General features: G+C 42.3%; 1 protein-coding gene across 4 annotated transcripts; it reads left to right on the top strand.

Moving 5' to 3' along the window:
- The first annotated feature begins 5754 nt into the window (after positions 1-5754).
- Positions 5755-15588, top strand: LOC127292296 (squalene synthase 1). Of its 4 annotated transcripts, XM_051321659.2 has the most exons (13): positions 5755-6098; positions 6200-6242; positions 6562-6651; positions 9752-9827; positions 10616-10685; positions 11476-11619; positions 11698-11802; positions 12166-12312; positions 13151-13226; positions 13697-13785; positions 14820-14911; positions 14983-15022; positions 15106-15588. In XM_051321659.2, the coding sequence occupies exons 1-13, from the start codon at positions 5916-5918 to the stop codon at positions 15193-15195; spliced, it is 1245 nt and encodes a 414-aa protein (XP_051177619.1). In that variant the 5' UTR covers positions 5755-5915; the 3' UTR covers positions 15196-15588. The 4 variants fall into 4 exon arrangements, with proteins under 4 accessions (XP_051177619.1, XP_051177620.1, XP_051177622.1 ...); XM_051321660.2 differs by lacking the exons at positions 5755-6098; positions 6200-6242; positions 6562-6651 and adding exons at positions 8994-9388; positions 9561-9645; XM_051321662.2 differs by lacking the exons at positions 5755-6098; positions 6200-6242; positions 6562-6651 and adding exons at positions 8995-9388; positions 9561-9655.
- Positions 15589-15880: the final 292 nt, after the last annotated feature.

Here is a 15880-nt window from a genome sequence, read left to right as displayed (position 1 = left end):
TAAAAGGCCAGAACTTTACCAATTTTTAGTAAATAAAATACAACTCTAAAAATCCATTAAAAATTAGATTAATGAATGAAAAATAAATCTTAACAAGAATAAAATATGAAATGGAATTTATGAAACAAATTCAGAATTATGAATTTTAAGCATTTAAATAATAACTTGGAATTTTAAATTATTATTTCCTTGTATTTAAAATTCAAGGAAAAATCTCAAATAAGTTCAAATACTTATTTTCAAACATTTCAAAATGAAATTCTACTATTCCAAGTCATTTCTATTGGAAAAGGGTATTTTTCCAAGAAAATACTATATTCCTTTTTATTCCAAAAACTATAGAGATAACTCTATGATTTCAAATTATTTTTGGAATGATTAAGGGAATCACCAAGTAAAATAGTTTTACTTTGAATTGTTGTACTTTGTGTGAATTAAAATGGTTTATACTTTTAAATCAATTGCAAGTTACCGTCAAAGACCTAAATCTTAAACTCAACCCTAAATTGATATAACTCAGCGGGGTAAAGGGATTCAACATAAAATAATACATCCATGATTGCATTATTTGGATTTTATAACATTGTCCTTACCGGACAATGATGCTTCTTACAGAACCCGAGGTCCAGGTTCCATCAACTGCATTGAACTGCACTATCTCGCAGTCCACAGGCAAGTTCACCCTTGCTCATATCAACTTGAGTATTTTCTATCACTTTACTGCAAAGCTATATACTTATCATTCCTGCATTGCAAATGAAATGTTACTTTTCCAATTATGAATATGACTATGTGGCTGGCGATGGAACCATGGTATGTGTTGATATGGTGGAGGTTCCATTGCATGGGTTATATCACCCTAGGATTAATTACCAATGCCGTCCAGTGATTCTAGCGCCGTACAAACCGCGTTGACCATGAGATCTATAATGGCTCTGGGGAAGCCAGCCGTATCTTTTCCCTTCTGCACGCCAACGGATTGGTAGAGCCGGTGGGGTGCTGGAGGCACTGCCGCAATAGGTTGGGAAATCCTTTTAAATCCCCATCCATTAGTGATGATAAGCTCTACGATCTATGATGGATTGTCCGGAGTACACCGTGAGTAAAGGCGTATTATCGGGAGAAGTCTACTGGGGGTGTACGGTTGGACAAAAGGGTGGGTTTGCAGTCGCGGAGAAGGCGGTGTGGGCTTGGATTTTCATACCTAGCCTCACACCAAAGGAAGTGTGAACGGGGGCAAGTCCCTGCGGATGGCAAAAAGGGTGGAATCTCTTATGGGAAAAGTAACGCACCTCTGCAGAGTGTATCAAATTGTGGCTGTCACTCCTTGGTCCGGGAAGGGAACTGCGAACGCGGCAGGAAAGGAACTCCATGAAGTTCTGGTCAACCTGTGAAGACTGACGGGCATAGTTTTCATAATAAAAGCAACCTTTTGAAGAAATGATTTCGAAACATGCATTGACCTGCGATTTCCTGATCAATGGTCGTAGCTAGTGCATCAAACACCTTTTTACTCTTTTAGAACTTGTTGAGTACCTCTGTACTCACTTTCTTTCGACACCCTTGCTAGACTGTGATCCTGAAGTGGAGGCCATCAATGATGGAGCACCGGAAGGAGGTTACGAGCTGGTCTACGAGGAACCTGATCTTACCGGCGGAGTGGAAGGAGTAGACTATGGGATAGTCTACGGACCAGATGTCACGGAGGTGGAGGAGTAGTGATAAACCTTAGTATCATAGAGCCGAGCAACGTAGAACTTACCTAAATAAGTTGTTGAGCTCTCTTTCATATATGGTTATAAGTTGTAATCGTACTTAAGTAGTATCTTAGGGTGTTCTCATAGGACCTGTGAGAATACCAACTTGTTAAGACAATATTTGTAATAATGTATGGAGTGTTATGACCTGCAATGTTTCTGTTGTACCACTCTGAGGGATATGGCAATTTGTGAGGAAGTCCCTTCACAAAGATCATATCAACGACTTGTATACTACAACATGCAGTGGTATGCTGGGTCACCGCACCCCTCATAGCCGTCATTCGGTGGGGGTGCTAGAGCTGCTCATTGTGGCAGTTCCCGGCAGCTTCGCCTTGCTATCGGAGTCCGATGATAAAGAGAGGTTGCTCATGGTGCCGCAGTCGCAGAGATGAATGGCGGCGACCGGTTGAAGATCCGAACATGCAGCCTTAGGGGTTTTATTGAGCCGCGATGAATGGCAGCGCAGAAATTGAAGAGGGCTGGATTGCTCTTCCGCGGAGGTTTATGAGTTCGCGCGCCATTTCGACGGTTCGCGCGTCGATCGACGTGGTTGCCAATCTGGCGGTTGCCCTTCTCCGATAGTTGATATGCTTGGGTTTGGCCTTGGGTCGCGCCGACTGAGAAGACGCATCGAGCCAGGTCGCTGCGAGGAGCGGGTCCGTGGGAGAAGCGAACGGTCAAGCATCGGCGTCCACGCAACGTCCGCCCACGCATCCGAGACGCATATTTAGACCACTTTTGCATCGAGGCAGACATCCCAATCACTTTCGAGTTGCTGAGCTGAGGTGTAGACGTATTTTTCATCCACGCGATCATTTGGGTCGGCTCGTTGGAGCAAGCGTACAAAGAAATTTGATGACTGACAAAGAGCATTGCTCTGAAAACCAAAACAGAGCACAACAATTGACTAATAAACACCCCACGCTGTCACTGTGAGCATCCATAGGAGGTACTAACACACCACAATTTCATAGAGACATCCAACTCAAATCATAACTCAGTGAATAAGTATTCTGTGAAATATAGCCTAAGAGACCCACACGGTGCGCACACTGTCACCTTTACACACGTGGGACAAGGAGTCTCCGGAGATCACACAAGTAAAACCCACTTGAATAGCATAACGACATCTAGATTACAAAGCTCATCATATGGATCTCAATCATGCAAAGCAGATCATGAGATCATTGTATTGAAGTACATGGGAGAGAGAGATGAACCACATAGCTACCGGTACAGCCCTTAGCCTCGATGGAGAACTACTCCCTCCTCATCATAGGAGACAACATTGTTGATGAAGATGGCGGTGGTGTCGATGGAGATGCCTTCCGGGGGCACTTCCCCGTCCCGGCGGCGTGCCAGAACAGAGAGTTCTGTCCCCCGAATCTTGGCTTCGCGATGGCGGCGGCTCTGGAAGGTTTCTCGTACCGTGGCTTATTCGTATCGATGTTTTAGGTCAGGAAGGCTCCAGAGTCGGAGTCGGAGGGGGTCTGGTGGCTCCACACACCAGGGGGGCGCGCCCCCCCTGGGCCGCGCCGCCACCATGTGTGGGGCCCACCTGGCTCTTCTCTGGCCCCTCTTCGGTGCTCTGGGAGCTTCCTTGAAATATAAGATATTGGGCGTTGATTTCGTCCAATTCCGAGAATATTTCCTTACTAGGATTTCTGAAACCAAAAACAGCAGAAAACAGGAACTGGCACTTCGGCATCTCGTCAATAGGTTAGTTCCGGAAAATGCATAAATATGACATAAAGTGTGTATAAATCATGTAGGTATTGTCATAAAACTAGCATGGAACATAAGAAATTGTAGATACGTTGGAGACGTATCAGCCCACCACGTCCATGGTCACCGGGACGTGCTGCAGAGTTAACGGAGGAAACAAAACTACCGGGCTGCGAATTCTGTTCGTTGATGGACTCACACGAGAGGAGCATGGAGTAGAAGTCGGGGACGGTGAGCGCGTGGCCGGTGATGGAGGACTGCAGACCCTCGAGCTGCGAACCGAGGCCGACCACGATGTAGTCGATCAGCTCGTCATCAGAGATGGGGTTGCCGACCATGGCCAGGGCGTCGGTGAACCCCTTCATCTTGTGGAAGTAGTCGTGGGCGGACATGTCGTTCTTCCGCAGCGTCGTCAGCTGTCCGCGGAGCTGACGGACGCCGGCCCGGTTTTGGGTGGCGAACATGGAGACGACGGTGCTCCAGACGACGGCCGAGGTGGTGCGCCCCACCATCTGTCTGAGGACTTCCTCGGTCATCGACCCGAGAAGGATGCCCAGCACCCTCTGATCGACGTGCCACCAGACGGCATAGGCCGGGTTGGGCACGGTGGCGGCGGGTTGGCCCTCGCTAGCGGGGGTGGTGACCGTCGTTGGCGGCGCCGCGCAGGACCCATCAAGGAATCCGAGCCACCCCTGACCGGCAATGTTGGGGATTACCTGAGTCCTCCACAGCAGAAAGTTGGAGCGATCTAGGCGCACCGTAATGGTGTTGGTGAATTGCGTGGGGAGAGAAGTGGGAAGAGTGGAGGTGATCGCGCCGGCGGCCAGAGACGCGGAGAGAGAGGAGGTGGAGGTATTGGTGGAGGAGATGGCGCCCGCGGAGGTGGAGAGTTGCATCGCGGCTGTTTGCATCGCGAGATCGCAGGTCCGAGACGGAAACACTGCTCTGATACCAAGTCAAGAATAATGTTTTGCCGTATCAATTCCCACCGTGGGGATCTGTATTTATACATAGGATTACATGTATACAAGGAAAGCAATGATCACATACGACCAGCCTTTGATTTACAAGGATCACATCGATCCTAGCTACTAAACAGAGAGATACAGAATCAATGAAATAATGTAACAGATTCTATCCTTAATACTCCTGTCTCACCGGAAGACGCCAATCTCGCTCGTGTGCTTTGGATTGGGGTCGATTTTGCTTCTAACTCGCCCCCGGTGCCTATCGAAGCAAGGTTAAGAGAAAGAGGGGTTTCCTGCAAAATCTACACGCAACAGTCATGTGTCAACTGCCACCGTAGCGGACACGCGTCATCGCCACAGCCCCTGTCTAACCAAAATCTCACTGCTGAGCAAGTTCTGGGACGGCGGCTCCCCGTTTTACAAGTTCTGGGACCAATCTGCACCTAGCGTGCAAGTTATGGTACCTGCTGTGTATATAGCTCGTTCTATATTTTTAGTCAACAATGAAAGATTCCTATCTGGTCAAAATTGATTGCTAACCTCACATCTATCAAGAGAAGTCTAGATTCAGTAGAAACTTAAGGCCTAGCTGAGGGAAATTTGGGAATATTGGAGACAAACTTCTCCTTTTTTGAATCCAGAGAGGCACCGAAGGCCTCATTAACTCACTGCTACATAAGCAAATTTAGTGAGTTGGACACTTAGCGCATGAGCAATGGTGGCATACACAACTAGCAGCTCCATGTAAAAAAAATGTTAGAAGCAACATGATGAATTTTATCTCTCAAATGGAAGCTACAACTTTAGTTAGGAAAAAGAGAGAATGGATCCCACACCATATGACACTATGTATCTCTTTCTCTCTTCAAAAACCATACTTTTAAGGCTTAAAATCGCACTTCCTGAAGAGGAGGATGCCTCCTCATTCAAACCTACTTTGGACTATCCGAACCTAGTTAAAAGTGTGTGACAGTACCTGTAGGGCAATGCATTGGGCATGCCCTTAGTTACTAGTGAAATTACTCCCACTATAAATAGTCTAATTTGGTAGTTGCCGGGTAAAATTAGCTGCGAATTCGCATAAAAAGAAAGATAAAATTTGCTGCAGGGCCTGGCGAGTCCCGCGTGGCGTTTATTTAAAGAGAAAAGTCACCGTTTGTTTCGGGAATCGTGCCGAGGGGCCGTGGTGCTACGTAGGGCACGTTCGCGCGATATCTGATGGGCTTATTATATAGTGCTAGCTCAGCACAGGCCAGCACGCGTCCAATGATTTGAACAGTCTCCAAGCTTCTCCTCCCTGCTCCAGTTCCTCGCGTCCTGATAGTGCATCTCATCTTCCTGCTTTGCTGAATTCTCACCCCAAATCACCTGAGCATTCGTACTAATCCGGCCATCCCTGAGTTTGGGTCGTGACATGATCGTGGAGCTTTGATTTTGGGTCGGGGTTCGTGAGGAGGAGGGGATGGGGGCGCTGTCGCAGCCGGAGGAGGCGGTGGCGCTGGTGAAGCTGTGGGTGGCCGCGAGGAAGATGAAGCGCCAGATCCCGCCCGAGGAGCACTGGACCTTCTGCTACGACATGCTTCGGAAGGTCTCCCGCAGCTTCGCGTTCGTCATCCAGCAGCTCGGGCCCGACCTCCGCAATGCCGTAAGCCTCCCTACTCCCCTTCCTCTCCGATTCGAGAGCTTCCTACAGCCTCGTGATCTGAGCCCGAGTTAGACTGAAACACGGCCGCCGATGTTGTGCAGGTGTGCATCTTCTACCTCGTGCTCCGGGCCATGGACACCGTCGGTGAGCACTACCCCGTTCATCAGTGATTTACTACAGTACTCTCTCCATTGTAATTTAGTCTACATTCTAGAGAAAATGAGACAATCTAGTATTTTATTTATTCATATTACTTAGATATGTAAACAACCAATTCAAGTTACATTAAAAATAATAACATTCAATAAAGAGAGCAAATCCATTTCGTTTTCAGTGTTGCTGTTGACTAAAAGCTAAAATATCAAGTATTTTAGAATAAATTTTTGGCTAAAATGGAGACTATTTCGGGAGTACCTTTTAAGAGCAACGCTCACTAATGATTAATTGATTATTGTGAGTGCAGAGGACGACACCAGCATCCCTACCGAGGAGAAGCTACCCATCCTCCGGGATTTCTATCGGCATGCCTACGACCCCAACTGGCGTTTTTCATGTACGTACAAAGATTTTTTTTTAAGTATATATAAGCAGGAGCATACGAGATCTCTTAAGAACACACTGCTATTGTCTACAATACGGGCAGCGTCTCGGGCATCAAATCCCCCGGTCCTCCGCTGATATATGCTTTTTTTTTCTTTCAAATCCCCACTTTTTTGTCCGGCGATTTTTTAAAAATAATACATATTAATTATTATTTTTCAGGAATAGTATGTGTTTTTAAACTTTTTAAAATCTAGGATTTGATCGGTCATACTGGGACCGGTCGGCCACACGTACTCGATAGGATCTGGTCGACATACGCGCTGTCGGTTTCACGCTCTGTTGTGCCCACAAACCAGCCGATCATGTATGTGCACTAACAAGAATCAGCTGCCACAGCTGCCGACATCGGCACTCTAGTGACTGATCGGCCGCCGTGTGACCGATTGACTCCTATATTTGATACGTATAATTTCTAGAAAATAATAAATAGTTTGTATTATTTAAAAAATCACCTTTTTGTTACAATAAAGTCCCAATTTTTTGCTTTTATGTAGGTTCAGCAGAAAATAAAACTAAAAGATTGTTCTCACGAGCACTTTACCGGAGACTTCTTCTGAGACCTTGTAGCGAAAAATGTGCTATTATAGCAAACCAACCTCGGAGACTTCAACGGAGGCCTCGCAACAAAATTTGTGTGATTTTGTGCCAAAATTGCATAATTGTTATAACAAAGTTCATTTCATCCTAGGATTAAATCCATAGTACATATGGTTGAGAAAACAACCTGGCTCTGCCCCATGGTAGCATCGTCGTCCGCCCATGGTAGCACCTGTCGAAGCCATTGGCAACACCACCTAACACGACGAGTTGGGAGCATCTGCCTTAGCGGCTGAAAGCATGTGGCCTAACCGTACCAGTGGGAAGTTGGAGACCTTCCCGGAGGCTTTCGCTCATAGCAACGGGGAGCACAGCGGCGCCTGCAGCATGCACCCCAACCTCCTTGACGCCAGCTTGTTGCACACACGGCAGGCGAGCGAACAATGGAGGGAAGCGAGGAAGCTAGGGTTTCAAGGCATGGCCATGGCGATGACTAGCGACATGCACGGTGAATCCCCCTTGCTGCTACACAATGGTTCACGACCCCTTGCTCCGGGAAGCTCTACATGGTCATGGCGCAGCAAGCTAGGCGGCGCCCTCAGGCCCGAGCATAGAGAAAATTACAAAAAAACACAACATAATTCAAGTCTTTGGATTAAAAATACACCTATTTATTTTCTTTTTGGCAATGTACCATCTGTGTTAGTTTATTTTTATTTTTGCAAAACACAGTACAATCGTTAACACTCACCATACGTATAAACACTCACTCCTATGAACGCACACACACATCTTTTACCCCGTTGAACACCTCCAAGAGCCTAGGTTCAAGAAACTGATCTAGCGGATCTTGAGATTGACGAAGTCATCACGGACGTCTCGCTATCGACGGAAAATTCATCTTGCACTAACAAAATATTTCATCTTTATAAAACACCAAATATTAAACTTGAGTGTCATAATCCTCCTAACCATTCAAACACAGGTGATTCTCACCACCAATATCGGTTAAGATTGTGATAAAAACCACTGATCCATTCGGTTAGTTAGACTAACTGTTATTTCAAAGTATGGTCCACCGACAGGGGTGACATGGCTGCACTTGATGGGCGAGCTGAGCAATCCTAAATTCATTTTCTATTCTTTCCCGTTTCGAGAACCAATTTGTGATGGTTAAGAGGGCAGTGACACCCCTCGCTCACCAGAGTTTAAATTTTAGATTTAACACTTTGATGTTTTATTAAAAGGAGAAATATTTTTAGTGGAAGGAGACGTTCCTGTTAGCAGCGAGGCGTTCGTGGTAACTTCATCAATCTTAAGACTCGTCGGATCAATTCTGTCTCTCGGAATTGCTCATACGGTAGGGTGTGTATGCGTGCATTTATATGGGTGAATATATGTGTTGCGTCTATAGTGTGTTTAAAAAAAAATTCCTTCCTCTTCCTTTTCTCTTAACTTTCTTAATTTTTTAATGTCGTTTACAACAAACCATTCATTTATGTCTTTACCAGATACCATTACAATTTTACGACACATTACCAAAACACACCACCTAAGTTTTGCACTTTCTTCAAAACCAAGCATCCTAGCTAAAAGTGCAATTTTTTTCTTTTTTAGACAAGCGGTATGTTCTGTCAAATCGTGTCACAATATCGTAATGGTACGCAAACACAACCTGATGGTGTATTTTAGCAAACACCAGAAAATAAGAGTGTACTTGGTAATTTTTTTTTTAATTCCTACTTTTACCCACCGTATCACCATTGACCAATCTGGCCGGAGGCTTTTGAGAGCAGCAGCGGCGGCAGTCTCAGCCGTGGCTACTCCACCATGCCTGCGTGCCCTGCTAGCCACGCTCTCGCTGATGGAGCTCGTGCACGGTGCACCGGCGCCTTCTCCCGTGCTGGCCAACACGGATGCGGCCGACCGCCATAGACTTCCAGGATGTGTTCTCCCCTTCCGTGTCTACCCTGGCCGCGCAGCCACCCACCTCGTTGACCATGTGCTGTTCGCGTACTCGCTAACTACGTGGTCGCCGGAGCTTCCCGAGGTCGGGTTCGCCGGAATTGAAGACGCCGGCGGTGCTCGGCCCGGTCTTCGTCGGGGTGGTCGCTCCCGAGCTTTCCAACCTCGATGGAGGCATATAGGAGGTGCGAATCGTCCCTATGATTTTCCTACAGCGGCGTTGCTTCCTCCGTAGGCAATTGCTCGCCGGAGTGGCTCGCAGCTCAATTTCGTGGCCATACAACTTTAAGATAAATTGCGGAAGTTGGACTCGAACTCGATGCCGTGGGCTCTAATAGCATGTCAATCTTCAAGCAGTGGTGAATGCAACCAAAAGTTTAAAGTTTAAACTGATGCAAGGCAATCCACATATACACATCTACAATATCCACTATGTTGACAGGTACACGCAGGTGCGGTCGCCAGGACCCCAAGTTCAATTTCTTGACAGTTATTGTGATGTATTACCCTGATGTCCTTGTTGATCTGATGATTTTTTTGGCCTTCAGGTGGAACAAACCACTTCAAAGTGCTGATGGATAAGTTCCGATACGTCTCGACGGCTTTCCTGGAACTGGATCAAGGGTACTTTATTTCTGCTCCGAATCTCAGAGCGGTTGCTATTTTCTGAAGTTCCTAGCTCCCATTTTGTGTTTGGAAATATGTGGCTACATATGGATTTTTTTTTTAATCAAAGTCTTAGGGAACAGACAACAAAAATTACTATGTCAAGTGCCAAACTGTGAAATCGTTAAGTCAAGTCAAGTTTACAAGTGAAATAGAAATGTGAAGTGCTCATAATTACAAGACTAGATAACTTTCATGGGGAGCATGTGCTAAATTATTTTGGCCAGGTTGTCACAAGTGAACCAGACAAAACAGGGACTGCAAAACTTTGAATAGTGAGATTAACTGTACATTCCCAAGCTAGGTTTCTGTGCTCAGATATCATAAGCACTAGAGCCTTCCCAGCTTTTGCATTTTGTGTTGAGTTCCAAGTGGTACAAATGACAGAACCTCTCATATGTTGTCATCTGGATGATCTTTTTGAGGGATTATCTGTAAGAGTTCATTCAATAGTTTGTAAATATGAAAGGACATTTAATTTGTGATCCATGCTCTGTTTCGAAAAAAAATGTGAGCCATGCTTTTGGAGGCATTTTAATACTCTAAATGTGCCTTGCCCATTTAGCTGACAAAAAGCGAAATGTCCATCTTCAACCAAGCTATTAAAGTCAGTGTAGTACTTCACATGCTGCAAATGAAGCTTTCTCTGCCCTCATATTTGTTTTCCCAGTTTGTCAATTAAGTGCGGTACGTAAAGTTTATCTAAAGCCTTTGCAGAAAATAATAATATCGCATTTTTTTTTCAGATATCAAAAGCCAATTGAAGAAATCACTAGGCTAATGGGAGCAGGAATGGCAAAATTTATATGTCAGGAGGTCTGTTACCCTAGATAATCAAAATATAAAGTGACTATATAATCAGTTTATATATGAATGTTCATTTTATTTTTCTTCTTATGAGGTGGCCTTCTTTAGTTTTTAATTAACATAGGACAGATGTTGTTTGTCTTCCAACTCTCAACATAAATGTTTGTACGGCATATGGCTCATTCAGCTCTATCCTTAATGCCATGTGAATTTTTCAAAAAGGGGCCTCTGCTAATGCCATATGTCTGTAGCTTATAAAATATCTGATACTTGTCAAGTAACATATCAGAAAGCGCTAGTGAGTATCCAGTAACACATCCAAAGGGATATTCACCTGATAACCACACTTTATGCCCAAAGGCATTGTCATTCAGTTGTGCAACCTTTGTTTGGCTACTACTATTTGGTTTGAAATTCTATTTTTGGCTGTTATAGCAATGTCTTGATGTTTTGGTCACTTCTCCATATGGAAGATGGTTTGTGAGCATTATGGCATTGATAAATGTAGTCATCACACCAATAGTAACAAACCATATGTCGTAAATATCTTGTGTGCATAAGAATTGTGATACCAACATCTATGAATAGAAATGCTTTTAGATGTTTTGCTTGGACCTAGTTAAAATTTAGGGAGTAAAGGAGATTTCTGTGGCAAGGCCAGAAGAATCATTAGTTAGCTTTGAGAAAAAAGGAAGCATGTAGTGTTTGTAGGTCAGGGTTTTGTACACGTTTATTAATATCAACTAAATGCTGACATTGTTATTTGTTTGAACTAATATGGAACAACTTTGTTTTGTAGGTTGAAACTATTGATGACTATGATGAGTATTGCCACTATGTATCAGGGCTAGTAGGCTATGGACTTTCTAGGCTCTTTCATGCTGCTGGGACAGAAGATCTGGCTTCAGACCAGCTTTCAAATTCAATGGGTTTGTTCCTGCAGGTATTTTCACTGCCATAATGATGGAAACCTTTCTTTACATTTTCCCCATAGCTAATAGGTGGGCTTCAATTATTGCAGAAAAACAGTATAATAAGGGATTATTTGGAGGACATAAATGAGATACCAAAGTGCCGTATGTTCTGGCCTCGAGAAATATGGAGTAAATATGTTGATAAGCTTGAGGTACATCAATTGTTTTCCTATATTAATTCCTCCTGACTAGCTTCAGGTACCATATATTATGAATTGTAAATGATTGAACATCCACAATTTTCTGTCTAGTGGGAACGAGTAAATCACAATGGAATCCTATTATAAATAAATGCATGATTCTTCGGTTCCAATGTTTAGTAAAATAACGAAAGGTGATACTTCAGAGCAATCGAAATATCTAATTAAACAATTAATCATGTATTATGAATACGTAATACAATCCATTTACATAAATTTGGAAGTCTACAATTGTTCAACCTTTTTTCATCATTTTTTGGACGGAATTTCTATGTTTCAGCTATAATAACGCAATATTTTGGGTTACTAAATTAGGGCCTCAAGTATGAGGAAAATTCAGAAAAAGCAGTGCAATGCTTGAATGATATGGTGACTAATGCTTTGATCCACGCTGAAGATTGCCTTCAATACATGTCATTGTTGAAAGATTATACCAATTTTCGCCTTTGTGCAATACCTCAGGTACACTATAGTGCTTGGCATTCCTAATTACAGCCTTCACACTTAGTGTTATCAGTGGAACATGTTGTAACTCTATGTAGATGTATGCTACTCGACATCATTTATGGTTATTGAAACTTCCTTTCTTTGGTTCCTAGATGTAAGCATATGTACAATTGTTGATAAGGCAGTCTTATCTCAGGCAGTACATTTCATTAGAGAAGACAAAAAACATATTGTACATGCATTACCTCCAACGATTACCGTATGCATGCTGCTTAAATTATGGCTTGATTAAAAATAAATTATAAAGTATGTGACTAGTATAAGGCATCTCATGCAGTTAATGGAGAGAATGTCTTATATTTGATGGTAAGATATCATCTCTTGAGAAGACAACCCACTTTTTAATTTCTCTCTTTTCTAACTCAGCGGTAATTCTACATGGCTGGCCACTTATAAGCTATAACCGTTATACATGACCTAATTGGTGTTGCAAGGCACCAAGGATTAAAGACACGTTTTCCATATTTGTGTAGTTGATATATTATTGCTAATTGAGGCAGTTAGTCATGTTTTAGCCAGGGGTAGGATGTACGGTGTTGTTACATTTAGGATAGAGCTATTACTAGTGTAGTTATCCTATAGACCAGACGCAATTTATTTTTCCTATAGATACTCAACATTCATATATCCACTCACTTTTTGTAATTGAAACTAATTTTATTTTTTTCCTGCAAAAAATAATAGAATTTCAATTACAAAAAGCTATCTATTTTACGATGTTAATATCTATAGTCGTTTTTGATGGCTGAGTGACCTTCTAAATGTTTCTTGGCTAACTGTTTCATATTTTTAGGTAACGGCAATTGGGACATTTGCTATTTTCTACAATAATGTGAATATCTTTAGAGGAGCTGTTAAGATGAGGCGTGGTAAGACATATTAAGTTACTTCATGTTGACAACTTGTACGCATTCATTTGACCAAAAAAATATTTGTATGACAACATTGCCACACTATAAAAAAGGGCAGCCCGGTGCATGAAGCTCCCGCTTTGCGCGTGGTCCGGGGAACATTGCTACACTATGTTTAGGAATTTAATGTGGACAGATTATGCAATACTCTTGGCCATATATCAGTTTTTATACTCGGAAATATGGGTTCACAGTTGAGTTGAACAACATAAGATTTCCTAGATTAGAAAAGGAGCCTAAGTATAGTTTCTTTTTTAAGTGGTTATTTATCCTCTTAAACAACATAAGATTTCCTAGATTAGAAAAGGAGTAGTACTTTTATGCTTCCTATTAATTTATATGTTTTACGGTTTCAGTCTTGTAGTTATTTTTTTGTTCCTTATGCATGATCAGTGGCAGTGACTAAACATGTACTCCCTCTCTCTCAGGGCTAATTGCACGAATAATTGATGAGACAAGATCAATGACAGATGTATATTCTGCTTTCTATGAGTTCTCTTCATTGCTAGAATCGAAGGTATGCTTTGGAATGTTTATCTAGAAAACATAGAGTCTCGCACACATATAATAGAAGATTTAGATGTTTTGTCATGTACATCCAAAACAAGGGATATTATGTCATGTTACACAAAAGCGAAAAATTCTTGAAATACTGTTTCCAGTATTTTTAGTAAGGCGTCTTGTAGTTTATGGATCACTTAGAATGCTTACCTTTGTCCTCGTAAACCCATATCTAGGTAGTTTCACTTCATGATGATGGTGTATTTGGCTTTTAACTTCATTCACGTTTGTATAAAACATTCCATCTTTATGTTTGACTGTCTGATGGTTTTGCTCCAAATGGCAAAGTTTAGCCAACCTTCTTACTGTCCAATAGTCCATGATGTTGTTGGTGATGGCCTTTGAATGTGAATTTTCTTGTTTGTATTGTGACTTTATGCATAATATGGTTGGTTGCCATGTCTTGATAAATGATAACGACTGTTGTTGGGCTTCAACTTTATGCATAATATGTTTGAGATCATCAGGGCTTAATAAACTGATGATGTGGATAACTGATGACATGCACGCTACTGCATTTGTTTTTTGAAATATATAGAGCTCGGTTACAAATAGAAGAACAGATAATCTCCAATTAAAGTTACGTGATTTTCCTCATTGAAAAATAACATAACTGGCCTAAATTTCGTTTGGTTCACAGAAACAATTAAGGTTGAAACAAATTATAATGTTCCAGTTGCACATAATTTAGTTGTGTCATATCACAACAAAATGGTGTGATCTAATCAATCAGGCAGGTAAAAAAGGATAAAGTGGACAACTGAATGACTACAAGAACAGATGATGTGAATAACTAGCATATAGAGATAGACTATCAATAATAAATGTTAGTGTGCGGAGGACGTTGATTATTGGATGATAGTGTGGAGATGATATGGATAATTGGATGGTTGAAAATAATATGGATAACATATTAAGATAGACTATCATGAATAAATGTTAATGGAATTTTGCTCAAGATATATAAATATTTTTGGTCACCATGTGCAGATTAATGATAACGACCCAAGTGCTGCGCTGACACGGAAGCGTGTGGATGCAATAAAGAAAACTTGCAAGTCATCCGGTTTGCTAAAGAGAAGGTTTGTTGATGACTTAGAGTTGGACTTTCCTCTTATGTCTTTACCTTCACTGATTGTCTCTGATTCTGCAGGGGATATGACCTGGAAAAGTCGAAGTATAGTTCTATGCTGGTGAGTAATATTTCTATAAGCTGAAAAATCCTCTTAGTTTTCTGTTTAATAACTTTCTCAAGCTGGTTACATGGCATCCTCAGATCATGCTTGCACTTCTTCTGGTGGCTATTATCTTTGGTGTACTAACGCCAAGTGATTCGGTCAACATGGTCCTTGTATATTCTAAGTGACACCACCTATCCTTGTAAGGCAATCTGTTTCTTAGTAACGAACTGACAATATTTCGTTTGTAACCTTTGATTCTGGCAAACTCCGCACTTCACAACGCCGATTCTGAATTGCATCGCGTAAGTTTCACATGTGTACCTGCTGATTGCATACGGATATGGGTGCGTGTAGTATTGTGCTACCAATACCATGATGGCATTCTCTTTACTTTTCATGTGGAGTATGTTGTTTCAGTGTGAAGCTGTCTGGATTTTGGAGAAACCTGTAACATATATGCCACGAATTCGGTATAGCGCCTTGTTTGATGAGGACCACTAAGCATATCCTGTTCATTTGTGACTTATATACGTGATGAAAATATTGTTTTCAATGCTATATGTGCAATTTCAATATAACCGGCTTATTGCCAGCTCTTACTGAATGCTTATATTTTGACATGGAAATCGTCGCATGCCATTGCACCTGCCACACATGTCTCTTTTCACCGCCACTACCCTCCTTGGAAGTGGTTATCTACTCCATAATTGCCAAGATGCATGTGTACTGTGTAGATGATGTCACTTCCTCCGTGTGTCGCCTTTTTTCTAGCTAAAGCGATTCTCCTTGTGCGGTCATATTGGCAGTCAGGAGTTCAAATATACAAAATTTCGTCATAACTAGTTCCTTTGTGAGACCGCATATATGGAA

This window comes from Lolium perenne, chromosome 4 (assembly GCF_019359855.2).
Source record: "Lolium perenne isolate Kyuss_39 chromosome 4, Kyuss_2.0, whole genome shotgun sequence".
Taxonomy (NCBI): domain Eukaryota; kingdom Viridiplantae; phylum Streptophyta; class Magnoliopsida; order Poales; family Poaceae; genus Lolium; species Lolium perenne.
The sequence above is the reverse complement of the archived record's forward strand: the minus strand, read 5'-3'. Positions and strand labels throughout refer to the sequence as shown.

Excerpts from the sequence above, each read along its gene's own strand:
- LOC127292296 (XM_051321659.2), top strand. The coding sequence starts at position 5,916 with ATGGGGGCGCTGTCGCAGCCGGAGGAGGCGGTGGCGCTGGTGAAGCTG. Across the intron at positions 12,313-13,150 it reads GCCTTTGTGCAATACCTCAG|GTAACGGCAATTGGGACATT; the intron begins GTACACTATAGT and ends TCATATTTTTAG. Across the intron at positions 15,023-15,105 it reads CGAAGTATAGTTCTATGCTG|ATCATGCTTGCACTTCTTCT; the intron begins GTGAGTAATATT and ends TGGCATCCTCAG.